Below are 17,652 nucleotides of genomic sequence, written 5' to 3' on the forward strand. Positions count from 1 at the left end.
AATCCCACAATCCACTTTAACATTGGTGAGCATCCATGTCCATTGCTTTATGACCACTCAGATCATCTGAAGTGGGTTTCTTGATCCTGACAGTGAGGCTATTAAATACATTTTAAGTGTTATTTTTAAATAAAATGAAGAGGTACCGTTTGACTCGAAATTAAAAGAATTAAAAGTTACAATTTGGATTATAATTAGCATTGAGTAAAGTAATTTAATTGCTTTTCTAGTCTGAAAAGTTACTTGGTTACTCAATATATTCATTATATTAAATTTTTTTATTGTGTAATATGCACAAACTTACAAACATATACATCTAACAACAATCTAAAAAATAAAACAAAATAAAATATGAGACAAAAGTATATTAAAAGTATACAATCAAAGTATAAACAGTTGCCGGGGTAAAATATAAATGTATATAAAATAATTTAAAAAAGTAATTAACCAAATATAATTTACATAATGCTTCATACTTTGTTTTAGCTTCTCTGTCTCTAATGTTACTTAGTTACTCAATAAGTAATTTAAATACAATTTTAATGATGTAATGAAGTAATTAAGCAGCTTACCCAACTGGTGAAGACAATATGGACTCTCTGTGAAACATTTCCACTAGTAGTCTTGGTTTTTCAATATTTAATCGCATACAAATGTGTGAAACTCTGTGTGTAACGAACAACACGTCATGTTTACCTCCAGCAATGTTTATCTTATCTAACATATTTAAATTGACTCGAATGGCAGCGCGCTCTCAGCCAATCACCGCGCGAATTGAGTCCCCGCCCACCGTGCTGAGGCCATCTTACGCTGAGCTGTGTTGACGTCACGCGTTCACGCTGGATCAGTTTCAGAGCTTGTGACGGTGCTGCATTAACACAGGTAAATACCGCACGTTGTTATTAATAATGTGCATTTAAAACATCGCATGATAAAAGTTCAGCTTATCTGCATATTTGGCGCGGTGGTCTTTTGCGCGCGCGCTGGCTCAGAGTGCGCGTCCTTCACTCTCAACTGTCATGCACGCAGATTTATGAGGGATATGTTCTGCAGAATGCTGTTTATTCGGAAATACAGGGGTAGAACTTTCATTGAGGGTTGTTAATGTGCATTTAGATGTGTTTATTGATCTTTAGAGTTGTGTCAGGCTTAGTTTAGCGTTTGCAGCACTGAACAGCCCAGCAGAAAGTATTGGGTGTCATAAATGACAGCGACATTTGGAGTTTTCCCAAATGGCGCAAATGGTTTTGGAAACGATTTATTTAGTTGTTCATTTTAGTGCTGAACAAAGAATAATCGCATCCAATATATATATATATATATATATATATATATATATATATATATAGGTATATATATATATATATATATATATATATATATATATATATATATATATATATGTATATGTGTGTATGTGTGTGTGTGTGTGAATTATAGCTATATATTTGTTATGTACATGAGATACACACACACACACACACACACACACACACACACACACACCAAATAATAACTCGACTTCTAGTTGATCATGTATAAAAGTGTCAGAAGGTGGATTTCTCCATGAATCATCTGTTGATCTGCATCTCAATCATCACCAATACTGCAGAAGACCTACTGGAACCCACATGGACCAAGATTCTCACAGAAATCAGTCAAGTTTGGTGAAGGAGAAATCATGGTTTGGGGTTACATTCAGTATGGGGGCGAGCGAGAGATCTGCAGAGTGGATGATCAACATCAACAGCCTGAGGTATCAAGACATTTGTGCTGCCCATTACATTACAAACCACAGGAGAGGGCGAATTCTCCAGCAGGATAGCGCTCCTTCTCATACTTCAGCCTCCACATCAAAGCTCCTGAAAGCAAAGGTGCTCCAGGATTGGCCAGCCCAGTCACCAGACATGAACATTATTGAGCACGTCTGGGGTAAGATGAAGGAGGAGGTGTTGTAGATGAACACAAAGAATCTTGATGAACTCTGGGAGTCCTGCAAGAAGGCTTTCTTTGCCATTCCAGAGTCAGACACAATATTCATTCTGTTTCCACTGCAGCATGAGCACATATTCTATACTGGACATTATTGAAGGTTCAGTGAGCAGACTTTAGTCTAAGCAGAGTCAGACCTTACTGTCCTAATCAAATCATTAATAATCAAGACATGATCAGATTTTATTTTAGTAAAATAAGCGTCATCTAGAGGCTTTTTCCTTTCATATAAGCCACTTCTGATACCAAATCATCAACTAGAAGTCAAGTTATTATTTGCTGCTTCTAAAACTTGGATAGGCAACAAGTCTTTTGTCAGGGAGTGTATTATGTCAAAACAAACATTTGTTTTGGATGCGATTATTTTTTTAATAAGCACTAATTTATGTATTTAGGCTCTGATCAACCCATATTATCATATGCATGTGTTATTATGCATTTTTCTTTGGGTTAAAGTGGTAGTTCTTCTCGTTTTAATGCAGTTACTTTGTGAATGTAAGGGTTGATGGTTATATATCTTGTTAACAGTTGTAAATGAAGCAGAAAGAGAAAAAAGTGGGCGTTTGAGTGGACTGAAGCATGGATTATGAGCGCAGGTAGGTCAAGAGTCGCTCAGCCTGCTGTGTCATCTTCTCTTTTTAATATCACTTTGCATGTAACCACTGCATGGAGTCATGCATTAATATACTGACCTTATTATATGCAACCTTAAAATGCAAGTGTCAAAACATGCTAACAAACACACTAACTTTATGTAACAAGTTGTAAAAGTTGGCTTTATATTATTCACATTCCATGGCTCTCAGATTTCACCTAAAATATCTTCAGTTGTGTTCAGATGAAACAACTTTAAACAGCATGAGGGTGAGTAGTAAATTAAATGATTGTCCTTTTTGGGTGAACTCACACTTCAAAACACAACACATGCAGATATTGTTGTCGAGTAACTGAGGCACAGGCTGTAAAGGCTCCGCCCTGTTTAAAAAAATGGGCGGGGTTCAGCAGCTCATTTGCATTTAAAGGAAAACAACTTTTTTTGATTTCACTCAAACGTGCACAGTAGAGCTCCTGTTAAATGTTGTCTATCAAGCAGTCGGACAAACATTTGTATTTTTCACAATATTTTAGGGGTCGTGGTGACCGAATGGGTCGCTATGGGAAAGCGTCGGATGATCACGACTACAGAGACATGGACTATCGCGGATATGGACAGGAAAATGGCTTGGGGTTAACTGGCAGCTTAGCAAATACAAGGCAGCATGAGCGGGAGGGCAGTTCTGATGGCCCAAAAGACTTCGCCTCAGGTAACTTCTCAAATAATCGACCCGGATTCAGACAAAAGGACGATCGTGCATCCGAAAGTCCCCCGAATCAGAACATCCACTCAAGATTTCAGCATGATGGAAAGGATTATGAGTTTGGAGCAGAATCTGAGGCACGCAGGAGAGACGCGCAGTTAACAAGATCGAGAATGAAGGACCAACAAACACCAGAAGAAGAGGAAGAAACTGAGGACAACGTTTGGGGCAGATTAAGAGGACGGCAAAACTCTCAGGGAGAATACAATGCAGAATGGAGAGCCGAGGGAGACAAATTAAACCGAAATCTCAGGCACAAACAAGTGAGTACTGTTATCTTTACTGAACTTTAGCCAATGGACCCTTTTCACAAGACTGTTATGACATGGTTAACACTGATCAGCATCTTAAAGTTTTACTATTTAGATTTTACAAAGAAACATGCATGTATTTATGTATGAATTATATCACATAATTATATCAATTATATCAGAAAACGAATGACTACTTGTGTGAGGTGTGTGCAATGCAGTGTTTATGGAAGTGGGACAGTAAATCTGCCATGATTCTCTCTTCTGGCTGCCGTTATCAGCCTCACACTATTGTTTTCCTCTTTCTGAAAGTCTTGATAACACCATCCTGGAGTTTCTCTGTCATTATTTCAGCCAATAGGAATATAAACAAGTGTTTGTTGTACTCTCCTATTCACTGCTCTCTGAGCTTACCAACTATGAGCACTTCTGCTGCGGAGAAACACACACTGGCCTATAGCAGAACAGCAAATACTGGGGAGGCGGGGCTAAAGATAGTAGGGCCCCCATCAGACACCACGCATGTCTGTGAGATGATGCTATCAATGATTTTGCGCTATAATGTGCAGTCTTAGTATGAATCATGATTGCAGTATAAAGTATTGGTTAATTTATTTCAGTTGCTTTGAAAAGTGTTTTAATTCGATGTTTGACGTAATCTCAACTAAAATATGAAGAGAGGGCGGGGCATACATTAGCCCCTCCCCTTTAAAAATAAACAGCCAATAGTGTTTAGTTTTCTCACAGCTCTGCCAGTGAGAGAGGTTGATCTCAAGGGCTTCAAATGAACAGCCAATGAGATGAAGGGGGCCGAGCATGCCAGACACTAGAGAGCATTTGATTGGTCAAGCGATTCGATGAGAAAATAAAGTAAGAGGAGACGTCAAAAAAATAATGAATTGATCCTTTTAGGCGGAAGAGACAAACTGCAAACTTTGAATGTTTATATCTTCTAAATGTGAATTTTGTCAGTGTTTTGGAGCACACTAGATCAGTGTATCCCAACCCTGTTCCTGTAGGCACACCAACAGTACACATTTTCAACCTCTCCCTAATCAAACACACCTGAATCAACTCATCAGAACATTAGAAAAGAACCCAAAACCTGACACGAGTTGGTCAGATAAGGGAGACATACAAAATATGTACTGTTGGTGTGCCTCCAGGAACAGGGTTGGGAAACACTGCACTAGATTATAGATATCCTTAAGACTAACAGACTGAAACTAACATCAAAAAAATACTTTAAAGGGACTATAATATCTTAAACAACCTCCCTATATTTCACACTCTAAACATTTCTCTTGTTTGTTCAATTGAGATGTGTTTTTGCAGTAAAATGAACTGAAACAACACATTTCTTGAGTTTTTTTGGGACAACTTAATTGTTTTATGTTCAATCCACTTAAATTTGCTGAAAAATATAAGTTAATTTCTTCATTTTGCCCAACACAAATCGATTGTGTGTAACATCATTTTTTTTACAGTGTGTCTTCTTGATTTTAGCGTTTTCCTGACCAGGTCCAATCAACTAAGAGCAAAATGAAGGATGTAAGTTTTGACCCTGAGGAGGCAGAAGCCCACGATCAGGACTACAGATCTGAAGCAGATGCGCTCCAGAAACCCAGCAACATTGTGATGCTGAGAATGCTTCCTCTGAACGCGACGGTGAACGAGGTTTGACTTCTTTTCATTTATTGACATGAATACGACAGCCGTTCTGTTGAAGGGCCCCTGTTATGCTGTAAATTTGTTTTGAAGATCTCATATAACACAACCCCAAACCAGAATAAGTAGGGACAGTATGAAAAACGCTAATAAAAAAGAAATGAGTGATTTCCAAATTGACTTGGACTTGTGTTTCATTGCAGACAATACAACAAACATTATTTAATGTGTTCCTCATGATTGTTATTGTTTGTTTTCAAGTAAACACACATTAAAATTTCGGTTCTTGCAACACATTTCAAGAAAAGGTTTTATCAGTAAAGCATTTCCCACTTTGTAGTGTTGCCGTTCCTTTCCACAACACTTAAAAGACGTTTAGGGACTGAAGACACCAAGTGATGAAGAGTTTAAGGTGTCATTTTGTCCCGTTCTTCCTGCAAACAAGTCTTAAATGGGCAACATTACGGGGTCTTCATTGTTGCATTTTGCTCCACACATTCTCTATTGGAGACCGGTCAGGACTGTAGGCAGGCCAGTCCAGTACCTGTATCCTCTTCCTCCTCTGCAGCAGGACTCTGTAATGTGTGCAGAATTTGGTTTAGCATTGTCTTGCTGAAATATGCACGGGCGTCCCTGGAGGAGAAGGCAGCATATCGTGCTCCAGAATCTCTCTGTGCTTTTCAGCATTAAGGGAGCAACACAGAAGTACAGGTTACCCTTTCCAAGGGCACTGACACAACCCCATACCATGACAGATCCTGGCTTTTGGACTTGTTGCTGGTAACAGTCTGGACGATCCTTTTCTTCTTTGGTCCGGAGCACACGGCATCCATTTCTCCCAAAAAATATCTGAAATACTGATTTATCTGACCACAGTACACACTTCCACTGTGTGATGGTCCATCCCAGATGCATCCGAACCCAGAGAAGTTGAAGGCGCTTCTGGACACTGTTAACATAGGGCTTCCTTTTGGCACAGTACAGTTTTCACTGGCATTTGTGGATGTAACTCTGTATTGTGGTACTTGACATAGCTTTGCCGCAGTAGTCCTGAGCTCATGTGGTGATAGGGCTTATAGATGTATGAGGATTCTTGATGCAGTGAGAGATCGAAGATCACGGTTGTTCAGATCACACCCGATTCACACAGGGCTTCAGTGTCGAGGCTTGACTGAGGGTGTGTCTAGTCTATTAATGAACATAATCCGCAATCGGCTTCTGCCTAAGCTGGGGTATTAGCATAAAGCAATCTGATTGGCTGACGCTTCCATTGACGCCTGAAAAGTTCAGAACTTCCCAATTTCTGCAGCGATTCTCAATTCAATTCGGCAATTCTTGACGTTCCCATTCAGAGTGAATGTGGAGTGTTGACGCTGACACCCCGTGTGAATGGAGCATTAGGCTTGCTTACATTACTATGCTATGATTGGTCATATATTTCTACTTTGATTGGTCAGAGGACTCTACTTTGCTCTGATTGATCAACTGACTCTACTCCTCTTCTCTGATTGGTCATATGGATTTACATTGGTCAGATGACTCTACTCTGATTGGTCTTTTGACTTAGCTCTGATTGGTCTTATGGATCTACTTTGACTGGTCAGATGACTACTTTGCTATGACTGATCAGCTGACTCTACTCCTCTTCTCTGATTGGTCATGGATCTACATTGGTCAGATGACTCTACTCTGATTGGTCTTTTTACTTAGCGCTGATTGGTCTTATGGATCTACTTTGACTGGTCAGAGGACTCTACTTTGCTCTGATTGATCAACTGACTCTACTCCTCTTCTCTGATTGGTCATATGGATCTACATTGGTCAGATGACTCTACTCTGATTGTTCTTTTGACTTAGCGCTGATTGGTCTTATGGATCGACTTTGACTGGTCCGATGACTCTACTTTGCTATGAATGATCAGCGGACTCTACTCCTCTTCTCTGATTGGTCATATGGATCTACATTGGTCAGATGACTCTTCTCTGATTGGTCTTTTGTCTTTCCTTTCCTCTAATTGGTCCCATGGATCTACTTTGACTGGCCAATGGACTCTACTTTGCTATGATTGATCAGATTATTCAACTCCTCTTCTCTGATTGGTCTTATGGATCTACTTTGACTGGTCAGAGGACTCTACTTTGCTCTGATTGGTCAACTGACTCTACTCCTCTTCTCTGATTGGTCATATGCATCTACATTGGTCAGATAACTCTACTCTGATTAGTCTTTTGACTCTGATTGGTCTTCTGGATCTACTTTGACTGGTCAGAGGACTCTATTTTCCTATGACTGATCAGCTGACTCTACTCCTCTTCTCTAATTGGTCACATGGATCTACTTTGACTGGTCAGATGACTCTACTTTGCTATGACTGATCAGCTGACTCTACTCCTCTTCTCTGATTGGTCATATGGATCTACATTGGTCAGATAACTCTACTCTGGTTAGTCTTTTGACTCTGATTGGTCTTATGGATCTATTTTGACTGGTCAGAGGACTCTACTTTGCTCTGATTGGTCAAATGGTCCAGCAAGTTATCATATAGTCTTGAAGCACATTTAAAAAACAATCAGAAAAAGCACAACAGGGGCACTTTAATCATGACAACAGAAGACAAAACAAAAACAAAACTCAAATGCAGCGCAATAACATTCTGTGTGGCAGTTGTCATTTGTTTTCAATGTAGTATTTTTCAGAATCAATTGAATATTGATGTCATTGACTGTATTTGATGTTGTTTACAATTAGCATACCCATTTAGCATCGGTCCATTGGGGTTTGCTGTAATTAACTGTTCTTTGTTTGCTCTGTAGATTCGTGCTCGGCTGCAGGAGCAGGGCATCCAGCCTAGAGAAGTTCGCCTGATGAGGAACAAATCTTCAGGTAAGCTTTCTCCATCAGGGGGTCTCCTTTATACCTCAGAAATACTCCAAATCTCTCTTCTTCTGGCTTTCATATCAAGCCTTTCCGCACTCTTGCTGTTCCAGTCTCTTTCTTCATCCTCGCTTTCCTCCTGCTGTATTGAGTCGAGTGTAGTTTTGTGCTGGTGCTTTTGAAAAGTGTGTTTCTTTAATCCCCTGCACATCCTGTTTATAATGCCACAACATCTTTAATTACGTGTGTATTGGCATTTTCTTCCTTGTCAGAGTCATCTTAAGCAACAACTGTGACACACACACACGCACACACGAGGCATTCACACAAGCATGGGAATTATAGAAATGCACACAAGCACACTTACTCCAAGTTCCAAGCCCTTATCCCTCATCACACGTTTATTGCTCTTGACGTGTGAAGATCTTGCGTGTTGAGAAGATGCGTGTCGCTATTTCTGACATTTATTTATTGTTATTGTATCTTCAGCTAAAAGGGTGGGCAAAATAAGGTGAACACTGTTTAAGAAGTGCCACACAGCCGCTGTTTGTGACTAATATTAATTTTCATCAGTCAGAAGCAGACATGCATAGGGTTTTAATGATATTAGATTTTCACGGCATGATAATCATCTCTTGAAAATATTGCGGTTTCACTGTATAGTTTAAGGGGGAACTCATTCATTCATTTTCTTTTCGGCTTAGTCCCTTTATTAATCTGGGGTCGCCACAGCGGAATGAACCGCCAACTTATCCAGCATGTGTTTTATGCAGCCCTTCCAGCTGCAAGCCATCACTGGGAAACACACACACACTCATTCACACACACTACGGACAATTTAGCCTACCCAATTCACTTGTACCCCATGTGTTTGGACTGTGGGGGAAACCGGAGCACCCGGAGGAAACGCGAACGCAGGGAGAACATGCAAACTCCACACAGAAACGCCAACTGACCCAGCGACCTTCTTGCTGTGAGGCGAAAGCACTACCTACTGCGCCACTGCGTCGCCCTAAGGGGGAACTATTATGCAAAGATAGCTTTTATAAGGGGTTTAAACACAGTTGTACTGTATATACGACCCCAAATGTTTGAACAGTAGCGTATGCTAACTTTTTTCGATGCTAGATGCTGTTGGTGAAGAATTAGTCTGTGTGTTTATCATGTTTTCCACGTTTCACAGTGCATTTCCTTTGTGATTTAATGACTGGTGAAACAGATGCACAGAAAGCTGCCTTTACAGTCTGCAGTGTGTGTGTGTGTGTGTGTGTGAGATTATTGGTTAGAATACAGCTATAGCGCTCTCTCTCTCTCTCTCTCTCTCTCTCTCTCTCTCTCTCTCTCTCTCTCTCTCTCTCTCTCTCTTCTCTCTGTATCTGTGGATATTATGAGCACTAACCCCTCACTGCGTTGTTGTTGTTGTTGTTCTGTCATTGTGGCCGGCGCTGGCTGTTTCTCCAGGTCAGAGCAGAGGATTCGCCTTCGTCGAGTTTAATCACTTGCAGGAGGCCAGCCGCTGGATGGAGACCAACCAGGTCACTTCACACTGCACACACACACACACACACACACTACAAGTCCTCAGGTGTTTGGACATATAGGCTCCTAAAGTCTGCATGAACTGGAAGCTGCTACCGTTTTTTCAGTATTGTGCTGCAGTTCCTAGAGAAACTGAATATTATATGAGAAAACAGTGGGCGTGGCTTGTTTTATCAACTGCGAGCTGATTGGATGTAGTAAAGTAGGCGTGTCATTCAGAAAGATGGGGAGAGTTATTACAGCCTAACAGACTCCTCCTCCTTCCCATTTTTGTTTGTCGTCAAATCTGACAGCTGCAGGGGCGTGGTTAGGTGTGTTAGCCCCGCCCAATACCTCAGACTGACCTAATCTGAGAATTTAACTGAACACAAACAGGACGTGCATTTTAAGATATCAATTAAAGATTACGAGGGCACACTATTGTTTTTGTCTTAATGACATGCGCAGATGAATTGTTCAACACTAAACTAGCAATGTGAGCTAACGACATCAATATGGCTAGTTTTGATTTCATGTGTACTTTAAGGGTTTTTGCCATCTCTTAAGGAATGAGGTCTGTTCTTAAATGCAGTGTGTGTAGCAAAGCTGTTCTATTTGGTTTTCTGCCCCTGTTGTGTGTGTGTGTGCGTGTGTGTGTGTTTGCGTGCGTGCTATTATCTTTGTATTTCAGCCAAAGTGTCTTGTCTTGGCAGCTGCGAGCCTCTAGTGTGAGACCTGGCCTGTATTTCTCATGTCTCTCTAGTTGAATCCACATGGCTTGGAAATTCATCACTAAATGGCTTCAAATGGCAGGAGAATTCAGTCAGCGCTCCTCTAATGTGTCTTAATTAGAGGATTAAATGATAACAGACGGGGCCGTAGATGAGTTGACCTGTGTTTCTGAGTGTCAGTTCACATGCAGGTCATAGAAAACCCAGAAAAGTGGCAAGAAAAGGTTTGGGATGAACACAGAGATGTATAAAGTACTAGAGACCCAGACTTGAGTAAGTGCTCTGTCTTGAGTAGAAGTTGAAGTGCTCTTTAAGCACCATACTTAAGTGGAAGTACTGAAGTATTCAACATTTTTTGTACTTAAGTATTGCAAGTAGTTTATTTTAAAATGTACTACTCGAGTACTGAAAGTAAAAGTAGAAGTATTGTGTAATGTAGTTATTAAAGAAAGCAGTCAAAAGGCATCACATTGTTTATGCATCGATTTACATGAACTAGGAGAACGTTTTTCTCTCGCGCTTGAATCACAGATCTGACAGATTATAACGGCTTTAACACACACCTTTCACAGTTGTGTGTCACAAAAACACTCCGTAATCCACTCAAAAGGCTATTGAAGCCCATTTTCGGATCGCTAGTTACCGGTTGTAAAAGCTGTAAATGGAGGTTCTAAGCATTCTAACAGGAGACGCTGGTAGCTATAGCGCCCTCCATGCAGCAGCCACGAAAAACATCTATAGTTGTAATGAGTAGGGGTGTGAATCTACACTGGTCTCACGGTTCAGTCCAGTTACGATTACCACGCTATCAATTGGGTGCATTGACGATGCTTTCCATACATAATTAGATTTTTTCTTCACAACACAAGAATTTTTTTTCATTAAAATCTATTAAAAAAAAAAAAAAAAAATAAATAAATAAATATATATATATATATATATATATATATATATATATATATATATATATATATATGTATATATATATATATATATATATATATATATATATATATATATATATATACATATACATATACATACATATATATATATATATATACATATACATATACATATATATATATATATATATATATACATATATATATATATATATATACATATATATATATATATACATACATATATATATATATATATATATATATATATATATATATATATATATATATATATATATATATATATATATATATATATATATATATATATATATATATATATATATATACATACATTTATTATTATTATTATAGTTTGTTCTTTAACACAACAGTAAGATATATAAACGGTAACCCCTCTTTCTGAATGTATCAAACAAAACTCCAACACATGCACAGAAGACCACATGAGCATTTAGAGCAAATAAACTCATGTAAATATTATCCCGCTTGCTTTTTGAGTGCTGACAGGTGAGGTCTAACACCCCTTTGATTAGTTATTGTCTTCACCTTCTCAACAGAAAGGGCTGCGATCGGCTTTAGAAATGAAAGCGCTGTTCACAGATGGCAGGAAGAACAGCCGTGGTTACAGTCTACTGTATATGCGCATAATACGCTGTTATCACAGGTAATCCGTTATAGACACCGTGGAGAAAACTCACACCTCAGGCACGCTCGTGTCAGGATCCACAAGTATCGCTTTAACAGCCAAGAGGAGAGGAAAAGTTACCTCACGAACAAACCAGCGGGTCAAATGTCCAAGGTTAGAGAGAGAGAGAGAGGTAAAGATGGAGTTTTACAGCATTTCTACATAGTAGTGAAATAGCGGCTCGAGTGCTGTGGCGCCTTCATTGTCAATGAAAGACTGTCCAGCAAACTCACAAGCAGTTGAATTGTGTACAACAGTTATTTACTCGCCCTCGCCTCCTTCACCATAGTATCTACTGCGACATCAGGCATAGGAGATAAATGACCTCAGTACATAATAATCAGGTTATGATCGATTACTGAACCCATATCAATCATTTTGGACACTCCTAGTAATGAGTAATAATGCAGCGCATAAAAGATCTATCAGAGTAACAGTATTAAACTCATGGAAAATATGTACTGAAGTCAAAGTGGAAGCAGGAGAAAAAAGCATATGTGAATATATGACCTTAAATTAATTATTGAGCACTTTACCTTGATTTCGATATATTGAAGGATTGTTTTATTTTGTGTAATTGTTTACATACTTTAAAAAAATCTTCATAGTTCATTTATATTAGCATTTGGACTGTAAATATAACTGTGATAGGTCTAATGAAAGAGCAGCTGTTTATTATGATATTAAAATGAAGGAAACCAACTCATTATGGTTATCTATGATAAACTGAAGTCAAAGCACAATTTGCTAATACTTGAAGTCAGTATAGCTCTCAATATAACTTAATATAATCTCTACCACCCCTAATCATTCAAATCATTGATTATTTAATTGTCAAAGGTGGGAAATAACCAGCATCTCCTGCAAGCAAAACTGAAATTTTATCAAAACATCAGTGATCTAAATATTTCCTTTATTTATGATTTAACTTCATTCATTTTCCTTCAGCTTAGTCCACAGTGCCTCACAGCAAGAAGGTCGCTGGTTCGAGTCCCAGCTGGGTCAGTTGGCATTTCTCTGTGGAGTTTCCATGTTCTCCCCGTGTTGGTTTCCTCCAGGTGCTCCGATTTCCCCCACAGTCCAAACACATGCGCTATAGGGGAACTGATCAACTAAATTAGCCTTTGTGTATGAGTGTGTGTGTGTGTGAGAGAGAGAAAGAATGAGTGTGTTTGGGTGTTTCCCACTACTGGGTTGCAGCATCCACTGTGTAAAACAAATGCTGGAATAGTCGGCGGTTCCTTCCACTGTGGTGACCCCTGATAAATAAGGGACTAAGCTGAAGAAAAATGAATGAATGAATAATAGGAAGTGCCTATTATTTTACATATAAAGCATGAGTTAAACTGTTCTTCTTATGGACAGTCAGTGTATTTGCTATTGATTCTGATTTCATAAGCCTTGCAGATGTGGCAAAATCTGCTGATTGGTTCTTCCTGAAAGTTTGTGCATCTGGATTTCTGGTTTTTGTCTAGCAGCCGGCCAGTCAGAAGGGGTTATTTTAGCTAATGTTATGCATATGGATTTTACAACAAAGCATTGAGGAAGTGTTGTACCAAACAGTTGCACGTCAAAGGATATCTAGGTGTAAATATTTTATTCCCCCAAGCTCAGGTCAGGTTTTTAAGTCTCTGAAGTTCTTAAAATCAAGTAATCAGATAGTTCTAGTTAAATATTCAAGAAGAAAGTCCTGTTAAAGTCATAGTTCATACAAAACTGAGAATTTACTTACCATTTCTCACCCACAAGTGCTTCCAAACCTTTATAATTATCTTCCTTCTGTTAGAAACAGAAAGGAGATATTTTGAAGAATGCTGAAAACCGGTAACCATTGACTTTCATAGTATTTGTTTTTCCTACTACTGAAGTCAATGGTTTCATGTATGTTTGTGTATTTATAACAGAAGAAATCAACTCAATGTTTAAATGAGGAAAAAGTGAACACATTAAATCAAATTTTTGCGTCAACTATTCCTGTTAATGCAGCATGAATACAGCTCAGATCATCGGGATGGATTTATTTTCAAGCACTGAGGATCTGAAGGCTATTTTTGTATCTTAATTACGTACGCCATGTGTTTTTAAGTCTCCGAAGTGCTTAAAATCGGATAGTTCTAGTTAATTATTGAAGAAAAAATCCTGTTAAAGCGATAGTTAACCCAAAAACGACAATTTACTCACCATTTCTCAACCACAAGTGGTTCCAAATGTTTCTTTCCTCTGTTAGAAACACAAATGGAGATATTTTGAAGAATGCTGAAAACCGGTAACCATTGACTTCCATTATATTTGTTTTTTTCTACTACTAAAGTCAATGGTTTCAGCTTTCTTCAAAATGTTTGTGTTTTTATAACCGAAGAAATGAACTCAACAACATTTGAATGAGGAAAAAGTGAGCATATTCTCATTTTTGCGTGAACTATCCCTTTAAATGCAGCATAAATACAGCTCAGATCATCGGGATGGATTAATTTGCACGCACTGAGGATCTGAAGGCTATTTTTGTCTCTTTATTTCATGCGTCATGTGTTGGTTGTGTGAATATTTGCTTCTGTGAGGCTTCTGTCTGGGTGTTTTGCTATATTTTGTGGCCCAATATGAGTGGGCAGGACTCTTATTGTTCCCCTGAATGGGGGAGGTTGAGGCTTCTGGCCGGATTTTTTATTTTTTCGTCCGAAAAACCCTCTCAAAAACGCACATCTTTCTGAGTCCCCTCAAGCGGATGGTAACATCTGTCCTCCTTCTCTCTTTTACCAAGTCTTCTCGTCCGCCCTTTTGTGAGATGAGCTCCTGAAGTGTGCCAAATTCATCCTGAAAGTGATATTTACTGCTGTCTTCTTTTGTCTTCCTCTGTGTCTCATTTTCAGAAAGTGCTCACTATACTGGGACAGCGAGTTTCTATGCACTACAGTGACCCAAAGCCACGCGCTAATGAAGACTGGCTCTGCAATAAAGTAACTTTAAGTTATTTAATGATGAGTGTGCTTTTAAAGAAGCGCTGCACAATACTGCAAAACAAAATATGCCGTATTTCTTACGAATTCCTAGAAAAATGCTGTTTTTATTAAATCGTTTATTTGTGTAATGATATTAAAATTGATCAGGTAAGATATATTCTTTGGATCTAAGTCTAATTCGGACTTAAAACTGGAGGCTCAAACATGTAGTCTTTAAACACTATGAATGACTGAAAACCTGATATGCAGATATTCTGCCTCTGATTGGCTGTTGTCATTTTCTTTTCCCGTCTTGGCTCCGCCCATTAGTGTTTATTTTTAGCTTTGTGTTCAGCCTCTAGCCAATAGCAGAACAGCAGCTACTGGGGAGGTGGGGATAAAACACAGCAAGGCCCCATCTGATTGGTCAAATTTGGATAAACACCCAGTGCATCAATTAAATGTCATAAATCACACCTTGGACATGACATTAAATTGCCTTCTAGTGTAGATTAAAAGAAGGTGGTTAGATGAGAACTGGCATAAACTAAAGCCAAACAACTTGTCACAAACGCAATGAAACCCTGCAAACAGATTATATACAGCAATGGAGAAAAGAGCGCTCATTAATAATGTAGCTGTCAGTCAACGTCCACACTTTTTTTCCAGGTCATTGCGTGTTTGTGTAAATGCAAGTCACTTTTAAAAGATGTTGCAAGCGGGTCGTCAAAAAAAACCTCGAATATAGTCACAAAATCAGAATCGACCATCAAGATCTGCAGTGTAAATGCAGCCTAACAAATATCTGCATGCACTCCCTCTCAACACACGCAAATAGAGAAACACACCGCAAATAACATCCCGAAAATTGATGAAGCCAACTGTTATTCGCAGTGCGTTTGTGTATTTGCGTGTGTTGTGTGTATGTGTGTGTGTTGAAATAAAGGAGTTTTCTCTGTTAGTTAGGCATGTTTCTATTTTGCATGTGTTTTCTTAACTTGAGGTGAGGTTCAGAACCATAGTGAATCTGTGCTTTCTTCGGCAGTGTGGAGTGCAGAACTTCAAACGAAGAGAAAAGTGCTTCAAATGCGGAGTTCCAAAGTCAGGTGCGAATGTAAACATACAAACACTAAAACATTGATGTTAAAGGAAGAGCTCACCCAAAAAATGAAAATGACCCCATAATTTAATCCCCCCTCAAGCCGTCTTCAGTGTATATGACTTTCTTCTGTCAGGCGAACACAGTCGGAGTAGCTTTACATTTTATTAAGGCTCTTCCATAGTGTGAAGGTGTGTGGTAGTAACAAATGTTAAATATTGGAGTTAAATAATAAATATCTTTGACTCCACATATGACCAATGACAACCACATTTTCTGGATGTTTACTGGTATCACTGTGAAAGGGGCTAGTGATTTGAGTTAATACTTTAAAAATTAGAAATCTTTTTGTCATACTGTATATAAGACACGTAATTTGGGTTGAATTTTCGACAGATTTATACCATAATATAGCATAGATGAGCCAGGTTTAAATGTAAAACTACTCCTACTGTGTTTGCTTGATAGTAAAGAAGTCATATACACCAATGATGTCTTGAGGAGGAGTAAAGGTCCCACTTTTATTAAATTAATCATTTGTCACAGTGTACTTATTGTGTAAACACCTGTTTTTCATTGTACTTATGATTGATTAAAAACATGCATGTAATCACTCCTGTAATTACATTTATAATTAGACTGTTGATCATCCCTTACACCTTAACCTAGCCATACCTGTCTCTAACCTTACCCTCAATCCCACCTCAAGAGCTTTATTATTGACATACATCATTTATTATATACATTCATGGGGCGGCACGATGGCTCAGTGGTTAGCACTGTGGTCTCACAGCAAGAAGGTTGCTGGTTTGAGCCTCGGCTGGGCCAGTTGGCATTTCTGTGTGGAGTTTGCATGTTCTCCCTGTGTTGGTGTGGGTTTCCTCCGGGTGCTCCGGTTTCCCCCACAGTCACAGTGTGTGTGTGTATGAATAATATATATACATTATATACATTATATTCATAACATTATGAACACATTGTATTTACTTTTTTTGTTGCAAATACATAGTAGTTAAGGACACTTAATATAAAGTGGGACCGGAGTAATTAATGGGGTCATTTTCATTTATAAACTATTGCTTTAAAGTTAATAATCTGTCTCATGGCTCTTTTTCTCTCTCTATCTGCAGAGGCGGAGCTGAAACTGCCTCTGGTGCCAAAGATTTTACCTCTGTGTCAGCTGAAGGACTCAACTCAGGGTTTACTGCCTCTTCCAGCCATATTCCAAACGGCCACGCCCATCCTCAACTTAAGCCCCTCCCCCCAGCCCTCTGAGGCGGCCAATGACAGTAAGTCAGTAACTGTTTTGTATTGTGCTGCAGTTCCTAGAGAAACGGAATGTTAAATGAGAAAACAGTGGGCGTGGCTTGTTTATATCTACCGTGAGCTGATTGGATGTAGTAAAGTAGGCGTGTCATTCAGAAAGATGGTGAAAAGGGTTTGGGGAGAGTTATTACAGCCTAACAGACTCCTCCTTCTCACCATTTCTGTTTGTTGTCAAAACTGACAGCTGCAGGGGCGTGGTTATGTGTGTTAGCCCCGCCCAATACCTCAGACTGACCTAATCTGAGGAATTAACTGAAAACAAACAGGACGTGCATTTTCAGATT

General features: G+C 38.9%; 1 protein-coding gene across 5 annotated transcripts in view; it reads left to right on the forward strand.

Moving 5' to 3' along the window:
- The first annotated feature begins 804 nt into the window (after positions 1-804).
- The window catches only part of rbm10 (RNA binding motif protein 10), a 33,942-nt gene continuing 17,094 nt past the window's right edge, over positions 805-17,652 (forward strand). For 4 of the 5 annotated variants that reach the window (XM_056449442.1, XM_056449443.1, XM_056449444.1 and 1 more), the window contains exons 1-9: positions 805-882; positions 2,521-2,588; positions 3,121-3,613; positions 5,108-5,278; positions 8,084-8,153; positions 9,606-9,679; positions 14,875-14,961; positions 15,989-16,049; positions 17,173-17,331. In XM_056449442.1, coding sequence (XP_056305417.1) covers positions 2,572-2,588; positions 3,121-3,613; positions 5,108-5,278; positions 8,084-8,153; positions 9,606-9,679; positions 14,875-14,961; positions 15,989-16,049; positions 17,173-17,331 — 1,132 coding nt within the window. In that variant the 5' untranslated portion in view covers positions 805-882; positions 2,521-2,571. The remainder of the gene's footprint in view (positions 883-2,520; positions 2,589-3,120; positions 3,614-5,107; positions 5,279-8,083; positions 8,154-9,605; positions 9,680-14,874; positions 14,962-15,988; positions 16,050-17,172; positions 17,332-17,652) is intronic. The other variant, XM_056449445.1, reaches the window with a different exon arrangement.

The sequence above is a fragment of the Danio aesculapii genome, chromosome 23, assembly GCF_903798145.1.
Source record: "Danio aesculapii chromosome 23, fDanAes4.1, whole genome shotgun sequence".
NCBI lineage: Eukaryota > Metazoa > Chordata > Actinopteri > Cypriniformes > Danionidae > Danio > Danio aesculapii.